This window comes from Natrix helvetica (genome assembly GCF_964273705.1).
Source record: "Natrix helvetica genome assembly, chromosome: 4".
Taxonomy (NCBI): Eukaryota; Metazoa; Chordata; class Lepidosauria; order Squamata; family Natricidae; genus Natrix; species Natrix helvetica.
The window spans coordinates 12,893,746-12,909,736 of NC_138550.1; the positions used below are offsets into that span (position 1 = coordinate 12,893,746).

General features: G+C 43.5%; 1 protein-coding gene across 1 annotated transcript in view; it reads right to left on the minus strand.

Annotated features, from left to right (window-relative positions):
- Positions 1-2,899: 2,899 nt before the first annotated feature.
- MTMR2 (myotubularin related protein 2) overlaps positions 2,900-15,991 on the minus strand; it is a 47,848-nt gene continuing 34,756 nt past the window's right edge. The window contains exons 10-16 of the mRNA XM_081950704.1: positions 14,084-14,269; positions 9,845-10,051; positions 7,821-7,913; positions 6,622-6,735; positions 3,984-4,160; positions 3,063-3,307; positions 2,900-3,022 (exon numbers count right to left, since the gene is read on the minus strand). Coding sequence (XP_081806830.1) covers positions 3,146-3,307; positions 3,984-4,160; positions 6,622-6,735; positions 7,821-7,913; positions 9,845-10,051; positions 14,084-14,269 — 939 coding nt within the window. The 3' untranslated portion in view covers positions 2,900-3,022; positions 3,063-3,145. The remainder of the gene's footprint in view (positions 3,023-3,062; positions 3,308-3,983; positions 4,161-6,621; positions 6,736-7,820; positions 7,914-9,844; positions 10,052-14,083; positions 14,270-15,991) is intronic.

The window sequence follows — 15,991 nt, forward strand, 5'->3', positions numbered from 1 at the left end:
AATGCTGGAACAGATTGTATGTGATCGATTTGTGAGGATTCTGATTGAATTTCCTGGAATATTAGATATATTTGTCCTTATAGAAGCAGTGCAGCCTCTCTGAAGCCTAAAGATCCAGAGTCTGCTGTTATCATCCCATATTATTCCATGTCCACCAGAAGAAACAGCTCAGTCCTGTCCCACATCCTCATGACCACACAAACACACACACAAACTATGCACTTTGACAAAAAGGAGGAAAGTTATATTGTACTTTGTAAGTTTGGCACATTTCCTTGTAATTGCCCGCATCTCAAAGGAGCTGCTGTTAAAAAAGTCCAGCTTAATATACAAAAAGCTTTACAAAGTAGCTGGAAAGCATACAGGATGCTTGGCCTATAGACCTATTAAACCCTGGCTGTTGCCAATGCTGGATGAGATTGCTGGGAGTTGTAATGGAGATGCCACCCTTGATCTTAGCCAAAACACACACACACACACACACCCTAAATCTGTGATGGCAAACCTATGACGCACATGCTACAGGTGGCACACGGAGCCATTTCTGAGGGCACGCGAGGCATTGCCCTGTCAGCTCCAGCGTTCCTGCGCATGCTGGCCAGTTGATTTTTTGGCCTTGATTTTTGGCAGGTTTTCCCCCTCTGGAGACTTCCTGAGCCTTCGGAAGGAGACGAACCGCCCAATGGGCAAACCGGAAGTCTGTTACCAAACTTCCGGTTTGGGTGTTGGACCGTTTTTCGCCCTCCCCAGGCTTCCGGAGGCTTCTCTGAAGCCTGGGTAGGGCGAAAAGTGACCCAACGGAAATTCGGGAATGAACTTCTAGGTTGACCGTTCGGCCGTTTTTCTCCCTCCGGAGGCATCCCCACAGTCACGTGATCAGGACTGGGGCACTTGGAAACCAGCCACGTATAAAAACCTGTTGCAGTGTCCCGGATTCATTGATCACCATTTGCTGGCTTTGAATCAGAATAGAGCTGGAAGGGACCTTGGAGGTCTTCTAGTCCAGCCCTCTGCTCAAGACCAGTGAGGGCGAACCTTTCTGGCACCGAATGTGGGGGTATGCGTGCACGCATGCTCATCGACGAACCCCGGAAGAGAAGCTGCCAAGTGGTCATACGCGCGCACCAATGAACTTCTGGTTTCTGGCCAGGGCCGTCTGACAGTTATCAGCTGCCTTTGGAGTCGGAGATCAGTGGGGTAGAAGAGCAACTGGAGCATGTTCCTGATGTGCGCATGCACGGAGCTGCCAGGAGAAGGGAACAGCTAAGGAACAAGGGCCGACTTGGGAGTAAAAGTACAGATGGTGAATGGCCCCTCCCATAGGGAATAAAGAGGAGCGAAAGGGGAGGGGAGTTTGCAGGAGACAATTATTTCAATTCATTAGAGTGAAGATCTGCTCCTCACTTCTTGCCAAATAATTGCTGCTACAGCATGGCGTTTGGAAGATATCGGCCTGGCAGCTCTCCAAGCCTGATAAAGGTCTGTAATTGTGAAATCTCACGAAAGACAGGACTTTGCTGGAGAGGAATTCCCTTTAACCTAAATAAAAGGGGTTTTATCGGGACGAGGAGTCTGCTTCATGATCTTGGGAAGCCTAGTTGAGAACACTTATCCTCAGGGAACTCCTCCCTACCAGAACGTCTCTCTGCCAGAATGGGTATTCTGGTAGAGAGAAGTTCTCTGGAGGATGGACTTCAGCGCACGTTGAAAAGCGTGGAAGACTAAACCTCTGGTCCTGGTTGACCCAAGTAGCCAAATCAAAAGTGAGTAAACAATATCATTTATATTTGGATCCTTTTTGACAGCACTGCGTGAACAAGACTCTCATTTCTCTTACCATGGTGTATGGTTTAATTGCCTGATCCACAAATCACAGCACCCAGAGATAAGACTAGATGGATACATTTGGCCTACTCTCATAATGAGTGGTGCGGTGGCCTAGAGGTGGAGTGCTCCCCTCACAATCAAGAGTTCAATCCTAGGCAGAGGCTGATATTTCCCTCTCTGGGCACACTGAGAATACATCTGCAGAACAAAACTCCGCATTGGCAATAAGAAAGGCATCCGGCCAGGAAATACTTCAGCTTCATTCAGTTGTCCTGACCCCACCCTGCGAGGGATTATGGGGTCATTAAAGGACAACATTTAGCCTACTCCCATAGATGCTTCTAAGTTACTTTTCCCTAGCCTAGGTGAGGGAACAGTAGGTGTTGGCTAGATGTATGGCTTCAATCTCCAGCATCTTCACCAATAGCCTTTCCTCACCTGAATATCCTCCAGCTATTGAATTACTGGGATTTTCAGGAGTTTTCACATCTGGAGGACTTCAATGTTTTCCTCTTTACACGAATGCCACTTAGAAACGTATATGGACAACACGCTTGTTTCCCCATCCCTGTGTAAAGCAATTAACCTCAGAAGTTTTGAATTCTTGCTCTTTTCCCCCTTTGGAGGTCATCTTTCAGCAAGAATGAGGCACAAAATAGTCTTATGACTGATAAGCATCAAAAGCCAATAATGCATAGCTTTCATATGCACGATTGCAATGAATATTCTTCTTTCCTAAAATGCAATGCACCATGACTTGCATTCCACTTGCAAATCCCTTTGCGTTTGTGGAGCAGTTTGAAAGTGGACAAGGTAAAATCAGCCAAGCCCACCGTATGCATCGTAAGTCCCTATGAGGCTCTTTGCATTCAGGCAGCTGAGGTTTGAAATAAGTAGGACCCTGTATAAGTGCATCACTCCCCCACAAAAGTCAGTGCTAAAGATTTTGAACTCCTTAATAAGCGTCCTATAGTTGGGTCTTGAGATGCCATGCAGCTACTTTCCTCTTAATTAGCCCACAAGAAAATTAATGATATAAGAGGTTTTTAAACGAAAGAAAAGATTCCACCTCTTGTAGTGCTACAGCTGTAATAAAATACCCTGGAGAAGTAGACCATAATAAATACAGTGTCTCTAGACTTAAGACAGCTTCTTTCTTAGAAAAAGGGGCCACCAACAAAAAGTCCTGTCCCAGCTTCTCCTCGATCTGTCGCTTTCCCGCTGTGTTGGGTTACAGCTCACCCCCGAGGCCAGCCAGGGGACGCGGTCAAGGCGTGGGGGAAGAGCGTCAGGTTTTGGAAGACGGGAGAGCGCGATGTCATACAATCGTCTGGACTGGCGTAACACACTGCGCAGGGGAACCGGCCCTCTCCGAGGAGGAAGTGGAGCGGTTGGTGATTTCTCGCTGAAGCTCTTCCACTTTTTTCTGGAGTTCCGCTCGTTTGGCCAGGAGTTCTTTGTAGCGATTGTGGACGGGTTCCTAATGGCGAAACAAAAAAACACCACGCCTTGCTCACTCCTGAGACAGAATGTCTATGGAGATTTTAAGTCATCCAAGTCATGGTTGTCCCAAAGGTGTTTTTTTAAAAAAGAGGCAACGGGGCTTTTTGGTTTTTTTCTTTGAAGATGTTTCGCTTCTCCTCCAAGAAGCTTCTTCAGAAGCTAAACGTCTTCAAAGAAAAAAATCAGAAAGTCCGGTAGCCTCTTTAAAAAAAAAAGCACCTTATAAAAATCTAGAAGACTTTTTTCATGACCTAGCAGAGTCCCAGAATAGCAATAAGCACTTAAGATGTACGTATATACCACTTCACAGTGCTTTACGGCACTTTACACTGATTCTATAAACCTGTCTAAGTGGTTTACAGAATCAGCCTATTGCCCCCAACAATCTAGGTCCTCATTTTACAGACTTCGGATGGAAGGCTGAGTCAACCTTTGAGCCTGGGTGAGATTCGAACTGCCAAATTGCAGGCAGCCAGCAGGCAGCAGAAGTAGCCTGCAGTACTGCACTCTAACCACTGCGCCATCAATAAATGAACTATTGTAAGTCGAGACTGCTTGTACGGCAAAACAGAAAGTCCATGTATTTGCAATCCTAAGAAACATCTGATTTTGATCCAAGTCTCCTTTCTCGTTGCCATGAATCTCTGGCTTACCTGTGGTTTCATTCGAGGATTCCACCGGATGTAATATCCTACCCAAAGCTCTAAGTGACGCATGCTGGCCACCGGATACAACACATGATTGGTGTAGTTGGCATACAGAGGGTTGCTGAAGTCTTCAAGCTGACTGTTGATGTAGGACCACAGTGATATGGTCTTTCCCGAAAGGCCCTGCAAGGAGCAAGGACGTGGTTCCATTTCAGAAGTATACATAAACGATGTGGGCGAAGGCTTTAACATTTACATTAAGTTATCATTTAAAAGAGAATTTTCATAAGATGATATATCGTTGGTGCTTAACACCTAAGCCACCTAAGATGAATAAAGGCATGTTGAATGAATATTGGAAGTGTAAAAATAAAGGAGGGACTTTTTATCATCTTAGAGAAGGGGTCACCAAGCTTTCGGACCTCAGGGACCACTAAATTCATAATTTTAAATCCTGTGACCCACTAATACGATCTGCCTAGTGATGGGTTAGGTGGGTGTGGCTAGGTGGTCATGTGACTGGGTGGGCGTGGCCAATTCGATGTCGCTCACATCGAGGGGTGCCTCGCTGGCCTCTACTCACACCTCCCAGCCACTCCTCGCCTGCCTGCCCGGGCTCCTTAAGGCCGCAATAGGAAGCAGTTATTGGAGCTAAGCAGCTTGGCAAAACAGCTGGCTCAGTTCAAATTGGATCTTTTCCAAGCAGAGGGAAGACCTGCGGGAGTGCAAGGCCAGGTACCGACGCCTGGAGGCTCAGTGGGCTAAGATGGCCAGCCAGTTCCAGGCCATGATGCAGTCCCACTGGAATGAGGCTCTTTGCCACCAGCGGCGCTTCCCTCCACCCTTTGCCCAAAGCCCCACACCAGGAGGCTGAAGCAGACCCCAAGTCAGAATTTCTGTCCCCCTCTAACCTGCACAAAGAGACCCCAAAGGGGGAGACACTCTCTAGCAACACAAATATTCATTGCACGTATCTGGCCCAGAGGTCGTAGTTTAAAGACCCCTGATTTAGTGCAATATAAAAAATGCAAATAATTTTTCTGTGGACCACCAAAATTTTCTCCCAGACTACCAGTGGTCCACAGACCACCAGTTGGTGACCGCTGATTTATGCATGGACATGTGATAAAGCAAAAAATAAATTTAAAAAATTGGAGTATGATTCTTACCCTAATACAGAAAATTCTGAAAATGAAGATAGAAATGAAACCAATTTTTTCCCTTTTGGGACTAATGGTAAAAGAACTGGAGAAAAAAAATGGAACTTTTTTTTACAATACGTGTTGACAGCAGCAAAGCGTAATTGTATGCGCAAATATGGAAAGACACTTTGATACTACCATGGAAGAAGAGAAGCAGAAGTTGATGGAGTTGGCTAAAATGGCAAAACTGACTACTCTGATTAAAGAGAAGAACATAAGTACTTTTGTCTCCACACGGAGACCGCTTCTGAAATTCGTGCTTGATGTGGAAAAGGACATAGCTCTCTGACTTTGGATTTTATAGATTAGATTGATAGATTTTTATAGAAATCACTTGTTCATATTATAATAGAAAAACAAAAAGCTTTGATTTGATGGGAACGCCTTATTCGACTGCAACAGAGCGAATCGGAAGTCGATGCTTCTTTTTCTTTTCCCTGCCTTTCCTTCTCTCTCTCCTTTCTCCTTCCCCCTCACTGCTCTTTTATTTACTTTTGCATTTTATAATACTTTATACCGTATTTTTCGGAGTATAAGACACACCTTTTTCCCTCAAAAAAGAGGCTGAAAATCTGGGTGCATCTTGTATACTGAATACAGCATTTTTTGCCTCCTGAAACCCTGCCTCCTTCACCAAAATGGCCATGCAGAGCCTGTAGGAGGCTTTCAGAGAGCTCCTGGGGGCTGGGGAGGGCAGAAATGAGCAAAAAATGGGCCGGTTTTTGCTCAATTTTGTCTCCTCCCCAGCCCCCAGGAGCACTCTATAAGCTTCCTATTGCCCTTTTTTTGACAAAAAACGGGCCGTTTTTTGCTCCCCCCCCCCCCCCCGGAACACTCTACAAGCCTCCTAACGGCTATTCATGCCCCTTTTTTGAAAAAAAAAACAGGGCCGTTTTTGGGAGGTTTGCAGAGTGTAAAAACTTTTTTTTTTAATTTTGCCTCTTCAAAACCTTGGTGCGTCTTATACTCCGGTACACCTTATACTCCAAAAAATACGGTAAGTAAAGGTAAAGGTTCCCCTCGCACATATGTGCTAGTCGTTCCCGACTCTAGGGGCCAGTGCTCATCTCCGTTTCAAAGCCGAAGAGCCAAGCCCAGCACTGTCCAAAGACGTTCTCCATGGTCATGTGGCTGGCATGAGTAAATGCCGAAGGCGCATGGAACGCTGTTACCTTCCCAACAAAGGTGGTCCCTATTTTTCTACTTGCATTTTTTACGTGCTTTCAAACTGCTAGGTTGGCAGAAGCTGGGACAAGTCGCGGGAGCTCACTCCGTTATGCGTTAGGTATTCAAAGCACCAACCTTTCTGACCGACAAGCTCAGCGTCTTAGCCACCCTGTATATAATGCTTTATAACTTAATTGAAAATGTTTTTTTTTTAAATAAACAAAGTAGGGAGAATTATTATTATTCTTTTAAAAAGTACCATTGTGATGGTTTACCTCTTTCACTCTCTGCTGCTCACTGTTACACAGGAAGGTCCCGAAGAGGCAGCTGTAGAGATGGTCAAGGATGGTGATGAGTAAGAACTCGTTGAATTCAAAAGCTGTGGGAAACTTGGAGGGAAGAAAGGAAAAACATCACAGTAGGTTTACACTGGGTTTTTCCCACATGACAATTGAAGGAATAATTTTCCTGCCAGAAAAATTATATTGGAGAGAAGAGTGCATGTGTGTCTCACCCAGGTCATTGTTGTCCCAGAGGTGCTTTTTCAAAAGGCCACCGGACTTTCCTTGTTTTTCCTTGAAGAGGTTTCGCTTCTTCTCCAAGAAGCTTCTTCAGTTCTGATTGAATGGTGGAGAATGAGAACTGAAGAAGTTCCTTGGATGAAAAGTGAAACCTTTTCAAAGAATACCAAGGCAAGTCCAGTTGCCTTTTGAAAAAGCACTTTTGGGATGTATATGTGTATCAGTGGTGAGTTTCTGGTTTTTTTCCCTCCCGGTTTGCTCATGTATGTGCCCGAAGCATCCAGATGGGTGGGCAGAGCCTCCCGCAGGCGATACTACTGGGTTCGCACAATCCGGACCAAACCAGCAGCAATCTACCTCTGATGTGTACGTCCATGGTGATAAGATAAAAGAGATTATCCCACTTCCAAGATTTGATTGGGGTGGGAGTGGGGGAACGGTGGTACTATTTGCATCCCTTTCCTTTAGGAAATACAACTATCTCCCAAAAAAATTAGAAACACCTGCTTTGTATACTATATGCTATCCAGAAATGTGGAATAACAACCAGAAATGAAAGGAAGACTGTCTTCAGACCTATAGGCAGCTTTTGACAGAGCAGAGAATGCCTGTAGGAACAACTGGCAGGAAATTGCAATTAAAACCCCAAAGACTTGCTACTAATGAGTGAAGATGACAAGTGGGCTAATCGTAGCCTTCATTTGGCACCTTCCTTGCAGCCTTTAGGTTACAGGTCGTCCTTATGACTACAATTGACCCAAAATTTCCGCTGTAAGCGAAACGGTTGTTAAAATGAAGTTTGCCCCATTTTACAACCTTTCTTACTACGCTTGTTAAGTGAATCTTTGCAGTTGCTACACAGAAACGGTGACACACTGACTTTATGTTGGCTCGACAACCAAATCGGAGGAATATTATTATTTCTGAGGTTCTTTGCTGTCCCCAAAATATACCTGTCTCGTCATCTGCCAGACAGAGTCCACAAATTGCAGGAAAACAGGGGATCGGTCCGCATCAGCGTGGTTTTTATCTCCATGGCCAACTCTCTTTAAACAAGAAAAAAAGGAGAAGGAGAAACACACAGACACGGTGACACTGACCTATGACAATTACTCTCATCATAGAGAACTAAAACAAGCAACTTAACAGGCCTGCAGGTGGAGCCCCAATTCCTGATTTGAAAATTGTTCAATTAAAGAGCATCTTTTAAAAAAAAATTCTCTCCACCCTGCCCATTTAAAGTTCACTGTGGATTTCTTAGTCAAATATTTTCACCCTTCATCCTCATCTAATAACATGAAGTTAAGGGCGCTCTGTATCCTTCATTAGTCAAGGACCCATCTGCATCCAGCATTTTGTCTCTCTTAGTGGCCAACTAGAGCCTCCTGAAGTTCCCATAAGAAGGAAACACATGTTGTCCCATATTGTTGCTTCACAATTGGTATTTTTGGCATGCTGGCCCCCATCTTCAAGTCACAAGAATCTTCAACGTTGTGTGTTGATGCTGACACTTATCAAGATAGCTCTTGATGGACCCATCCCAACCAATTTATCCAAGCTCCTTTTAGAATTATCCATGTCATTAATTACACCTAGTATTAATGAATTCAAAAATTACACACGGTTTGAAAAAATTGTTTTATATCTTCTATTTAGTTCCATGGGTTACTATCTAAAAGTTTTGCATAATGAGAAAACTTCATGCTATGCTTTTTCTCCATGCTTTGTACAATTTCCTGACATCCTTCATTTTTCTTCCCTGCATTACGGTTCCAAACATCCCAGCCCTGTGATGGCGAATCTATGGCACGTATGCCATAGATGGCAAGCGGAGCCCTCTCTGCGGGCATGAGAGCTGTCGCCTTAGCTCAGCTCCACCACACATACACGCACGCCTCCTACTGGCCAGCTGACTTTTGCCTCTCTGCCGTGCATGCGCAGGGCACATACAAAAGATGCTCTTACATGTGTAAGGGACACGCTTGCATGCATGGGGTTGTTCTTGCATGCGTAGAAGGAAGGGGAGGTGCGGTGCTTCCCCCCGCCCCATTTTTGGTCCCAGGAGGCTTTAGGGAGGCCTGCTAGGCCCAAAACAGGGCACAGGGGAGGGGGTGGTCACGCAGGGAGTACAGGGGGGTTGCACATGCATGCACAGGGGTAGGGAGTGGGGGGGGCTTGCACTTGCATTGCATTATGGGTGTGGGCATGCACGCTTTCGGCACACAACGACAAAAAGTTTAGCCATCTCTGTCCTAGCCTTTCCTTGTAGGACAGGGGTGTCCAAACTTGGGAAGCTTAAGACTTGTGGACTTCAACTCCCAGAATTCCCCAGCCAGCCATGCCGGCTGGGGAATCCTGGGAGTTGAAGTCCACAAGTCTTAAGCTTCCCAAGTTTGGACACCCCTGTTGTAGGAAAAGCATGCAAGGCCCTTGCTTATTTTGATTGTCCTCTCCTTCACTTTTTCCAGCTAGGGTAGTCTGTGAGAGTTTAGGTTGAAAAATAATCACTTTTTGGTTTTCAACAGTTGTCAAAGACCCTGGCAACATCGCACAAAAAATATTGGACTCTATTCTTCTGCAGCAAGCTGTGGAATTTTTCTAGTCTCTTGCAATTATGTTTGAGTGGTGATCAGCAATCCTCAGCCTGTTTCTGAGTGCATATTCACAATCTTAAATCAAGGATCAGAATTCGACTTGTATGTTTGTTTACAAGATTGGGTAATGGGCCAAATGCAAAAAAATAGCTAAGGGGGAAAAAATTACTGCATTCTGAACAGAGAAAACGGCCTATGTCCAACACAAGAATTCAACAAAATACTAACTCTGAATCAGTGCACCAAAAATTCCTTATTCTGGATTTTCTGGAAACTGATTTAAGGCAGAAAAAATATTATCCTCTTTCTCTGCTGTTACTATTGTTAAAGAACTGAGTTTCAAAATCCATTGATGCTCTACTAAAAAAAAACCCCACACTCACCAGCTGGAATCTGTGCCCGAAACTTAGCCATTCTTTCTCTATCAGCACTTGGAAGCCCCGTATTGTCCTGTAATAGCCGTCCAACATCAGCATGGCCAGAGAGGTGAGCTGAGCGGTACGATCCCAACCATCACTGCAATGTACAATTACTGAGGTCTTCCCTGATTCCACCTTGTCAGCAATCCGAAGAGCTCCAGCGAGAATCAGCTGAGTGAAATAATAATAATAATAATAATAATAATAATAATAATAATAATAATAATAATAATAATAATAATAATAATAATAATAATAATAATAATAATAAACAACTATTAAGGCCAAAATCGAAAAATCCTCTGATGATGCCAAATGTAGACTTTGCAAAGAGGCTGATGAAACTGTTGACCACATACTCAGCTGCTGTAAAAAAATCGCGCAGACTGACTATAAAATGTGGCACAATTCAGTGGCACAAATGATCCACTGGAATTTGTGCAAAAATTATAATATTAAAACAGCAACAAACTGGTGGGAGCATAGGCCTGAAAAAGTCGTCGAGGGTCAGATGGTCAAGATCTTGTGGGATTTTCGCATACAGACGGATAAAATACTGGCGCATAATACACCAGACATCACACTGGTTGAGAAAAGTAAGGTTACAATCATAGACATCGCAATACCAGGTGATAGCAGGGTCGCCGAGAAGGAATATGAAAAAATCGCAAAATACCAGGACTTAAAAATCGAAATCCAACGATTATGGCACAGACCAGCAGTGGTAATTCCAGTGGTAATCGGCACACTGGGTGCTATTCCAAAAGCACTGGAATTACATTTAAAACAGTTAAAAATTGACAAAATCACCATCAGTCAAATGCAAAAGGCCGCACTGCTTGGATCCGCACACATATTACGAAAATACGTTACGACGTCCTAGGCCCCTGGGTGGGGCCCGACTAGTAATTAATGCCAAATCCGGCGAAACAACTGGCCGCTGTGATACAATTCTGTTGATGCAATAATAATAATAATAATAATAATAATAATAATAGTAATAATAATAATAATAATAATAATAATAATTTTTAAAAAAGCATTATGTGATTGTGCTGTTTATCCCCAATGGAAGTAGACTTGAGAACAATTGGGCTCCATCCATCACCTTCACTTTAAAAAGGCCCAAGCTAAAATCTTTGCATGATGGGAGCACCATGGAAAAAAACCCAGCAAGGGATATTTCAACATGTTTTTCACTTCCTTCATATTAATGCATGCATTCAGAAAGAAGGCAACCACTTTCTATTCCCAAAGTTCTGTTATATTCCATAGAATATATCCAAATTAATTTGCTAAGGCTTACATACTGGTACACATTATTTTAACCCACACCACACTGTATTTTGCTCATGCTTCATCATAAAATAAATCAGAAAAGGTACCATATTTCTTTGCCACTTAAATATTTTGGATCATATCGGCTAAAATACAAGGCTGTTAGTTTCACTGGTAGCAATTTCTAGTTTATGCCATTGGGGTTGGATAGAAGAATCTATCCATTGCATCCCTGGAAGGGCTCTAACAAAACCATAGCTAAGTTAAATTATATAAGATAATGGCTTTCCTAGTTATGGTATCCCCCCGTTTTGGCTTTACATGGTATGTTGAATCTTAAAGTACTAAACAGAATCAGCACAATATACTCATCTTTTTTTTTTTTTAAAAAAAAAGGAGAACCAACAATGTTAAAACCAAGATTTGCAAATTGTGAAAATGCATTGTCAAGTCTAAGTTCAATCATTGTGTGTGAACATAGCCAATGAATGACTAAGGACTCAAGCGAAAATGTTTTACAATTGAAGTTTCCGTCAACCTATTCTAGCAAAGACAGTGTGATATGAGGTCACTATCCGTCCTAATTTTATGAGATTGTCCCAACTGTATATTTCTTGTACAGAAATATAAATCAGTTCTATTAGAAAGGAGAGCCGGTCACGTAGATGCAAAGGGCAAAGAAATGAGTCATGTGGAAAATAAAGGACAAAGAAAAGGAAAGATAAATCAGTTCATCTGTAAGTTTTCACTTGTAGCTGTTTAGCTCCCTGCATTCTTTGTCATGCAAAATACCTTTGCCAATCAGCGAATATCATGAATTTGCTTGATGGAACCTGTGTAAACATTAATAAAACTCTCTCCCTGCTAATCATCTCAGGTCACATTGCCTTTGCTAGAACAGGTTGACAGAAGCTACAGCTGTAAAACATTTTAGCTCCAATCCTCAGTCATTCATTGGCTATATTGACACAATTGAATTTTTAATTTAATTTTCAAAGTTAAGATCTGGGTTTATTGTTCTGATGTTTTATACGGCATTTTATTCAATGACTGTAAGCTGCCCTGAATGACCTCTGGTGAGAAAGACAACATACAAGTTTAATAAATAAATACAGTAAATAAATAAACATTGCCATGTCAAACAGCTCCAATGATTGCTGTTAAAGAAGCTTCTAATAAAGAAAACTTTCTCTTTCTTGTTGGTGCATTTTAATTGAATAATGGGATTTAACAAATGTAATACCATTTCCCCTAAAATAAGACTTCCTCGGATAATAAGCCCACTTGGGCTTTTGAGCGCATGTGCTAAAATAAGCCCTCCCAAAAAATATTGCAACACAACAGCAGCCATGAGGTGACCACGCTCGCCACCTCCTTCACCTCAAAAATAATAAGACTTTCCCAAAAATAAGGCCAAGCACTTATTTTTTTTGGGGGGGGGGTGTCAAAAGAAAATAAGACCCTGTCTTATTTTCGGGGAAACACAGGTATGCTCAATCAGATTCATATATAATAAGCTTAAGTCATCTTAACACACTAAAACAACATCTACAGATGTCTTAAAAAAGTTAGAGATACAGTAAAGCCATCCTCAAGATCAAGACTGTCAAACTCGCGGCCCGCAGTCCGGATGCATCATGCGCTGGCCATGCCCGGTTTAGCGAAGGGGGAAAAAGTCCCAATACGTCACATGACACCGCCATGACAATGCAAGTTTGACCTTGGCTCAAGATGCTTCACCAACAGGGATCCTGTCTGGCAATTGTAGTTCAAGAACATTTGGTGGTGACCGTTTTCCACCTATGGGCACTTCTCAGGTTCATGGGAATTTCAAAGTCTTCCAATGCAAATATGCAAATCAAGTTACCAGAAATTGTAACAATGTAAAGCCGAATTCGAGAAAACATGGTACATACTATCTATAGTGCAGTTTTGTTTTAATAGATTGTGTGTAGGATGTTGGTCTATTTTTCCTTGGTTTTCTTTTTATTAGTGTTTAATAGATTTATTTTTGTTCTATTGTACACTGCCCAGAGTCATATAGAATATTAGGTTAGAATAGAACAGAATAGGTCCCTTAATTATGTTTGTGCTCTTCTCTGCACTCTTTCTAGAGTCTCAATGTCTTTTTTACATCGTGGCGACCAGAACTGAATGCAGTATTCCAAGTGTGGCCTTACCAAGGCATTATAAAGTGGTATTAACACTTCACATGCTCTTGATTCTATCCCTCTGTTGATGCAGCCTAGAACTGTGTTGGCTTTTTTGGCAGCTGCTGCACACTGCTGGCTCATATTTAAATAGTTGTCCACTAGGACTCCAAGATCCCTCTCACAGTTACTACTATTGAGCAAGGTACTACATATCTATTTAATCTGATAAATGAATAAATAAAAGTAGGCGGCCAAAGCATTTGAGCTTCAGGATCTGGCTTCTAAAGAGCAGTCAGGGTTGATCTCCTCTAGGATTGACTGGTTGGATCGCCTTGCAGTCCAAGGGACTCGCAGGAGTCTTCTCCAGCACCAGAGTTCAAAGGCCTCCATTCTTTGGCGCTCAGCCTCCAAGTTTAAATGTCCATGGAGATTCTCAGTCATCCAAAGGTTGTCCCAAAGGTGCTTTTTTTTTTCAAAGAGGCAACTAGACTTTCTAGCTGAAACTCAAGTTGCCTCTAGAAAAAAAACACCTTTGGGACAAGGGAAAGTTTACAATGGGAAAATTCTCTATCACTGCAGCCAACAAGCATGAAATGCAGACTCTGCTCCTGGAGAGTAGAAAATATTTACCAGTAGGAACGGCTGCTATGGATCCATGCTGATGACACACAATCACAATGCATTTTATTTATTTTATGGCGTTTCTAGGGCGCCCATCTCCAATGGTCCCTGCAGCCTAATACAGACAGACACAGAATACCCATCAACTGACCTTGATATGCTCCAGCCAATGAGTGGATTCCAAATTCGACAGCCAGTGTGTCTCTTCTATGTTAGGATATATAATCTCTTTCAGTTTCCTCAGCGATTCTCTCATGACGTGGATATTATGGATGTCCAGGAAAACCAATTCCGCATTCTGATAGGCGTCCTCGCTTTCATAGCCTCCTCCTTTCGCCTGCAAAGACAGTGAATATGGGGCCGTTGGGGGCTCTGCTAAGACAGGGGTGCCAAACCCAAGGCCACGGTGGCTGGATCTGGTCCGTGGGGTGCTTAGATCTGGCCCATGGGGCTGCCCTGGAAGCAGGGAAGGACTGACCCGCATTCCCTCTGCTAGTGAAAACGGAGTTCAGGAGGACCAACTGTGTTAGAATATTCATGAGTGGCAGAGACATGGTAACAAGGTCAGCCAATGAGAACTATTTGGTGACTGAGAGCCAGGCTAGACGGCTCGGAGCCTGGGCGTGGCTTAGGCTTAGCTTAACTGCCCTATACAGAGGAGGTTCTCTTTGTCTGTAAAGCAGTCTGCTGCTCTGAGAAATAACCTAGCAGTCTCTCTGGGCTTGTCTGCTGATATGAAACTAACTGCTTGGGTTTGCCTGTGACTCTCCTGCCTCGTGTTTACTTGGAAGAACCACCTGTTGGCATTGTACATTTATTCATCTATTCTTATGCATATAGAGAAGTCAATGAATCCAGCTGAATCAGTTCTCTGTGTGTGCTTTCTGGATTTGATTTTTCTGCAACGAACTCTGACCAATCGCGACTCTCTCAGGCTCTTTTTTTTTCCTGGCGGAGTGTTGCAGGAGGCCGTCGCAGCCAAAAACGGAGCTTGTTTTCGCTGGCAGAGTACTTGGGCTATCACAGACGCCCCCGACTTGAGTGATGTCGAACAGGACCCCCCCACTGGCCCCCCGAGGTCAAACACAACCCTCATGCGGCCCTCAATGACACCCCTGAGCGGTTTCAGAACTGCAAACTCTACATCACTGGCTACACCGCCTCCTGCCACAGTTGCGAAGACTGAAACAAGATCCTGTTCTTTGAATCCTATCTAGTTGAGGGTGTTACTTCAAGTCGGGGAGAAGCAGAGTAGAGGTAGTCCTCAACTTAACAACCATTCATTTAGTGGCCATTTGAAGTTACAACAGCACTGAAAAGAGTGACTTATGACTGCTTTTCACACTGACGACTGTTGCCGCATCCCATGGTCACAAGATCAAAATCCGGATGTTTGGCAACCAGCATGTATTTATGTCGGTTGCAGTGTCACTGGGTCATGTGATTTACCTTTTGACGACCTTCTGACAAGCAAAGTCAATGGAGGAAGCCAGATTCATTTAAGAACCATGCATTAAAGAACCCTGCTGTCTATGGATATTCTCAGTCATTCAGGTCATTAGGGGAAACAAAACAACCATTTCATAAACGCATGGCACAACGTAGGAGAACAAACCCATCAGGGCTAGATTCAGCGGTCCATCTGCATTTAAAATACAAAGGCCACTCTTTTGAAGACAGCAAAGTCCACATTTTGGACAGAGAGGACCGCTGGTTTGAAAGAGGGATCAAAGAGGCCATCTATGTCAAAATTGGAAAGCCCTCTCTCAATAGAGGAGGAGGGATGCAACATCATCTCTCTCCAGACTACACAAGGCTCCTCACCCATTTGTACCACTCAGGTGATCTTGATGACACAGATAAACCCCCAGGTGACCTTAACAACTCGCTAGAAGGATGCAAATGACCAGCTGTCTGCAAGGAATATACATCCTTCCATTCCCCACCATGCAGCCAGAGCTGAAGAAGCTTCTCGGATGGGAGAAGCGAAACGCCTTCAAAGAAAAACCAGAAAGTCCAGTTGCTTCTTGAAAAAGCACCTTTGGGACAACACTGCTAC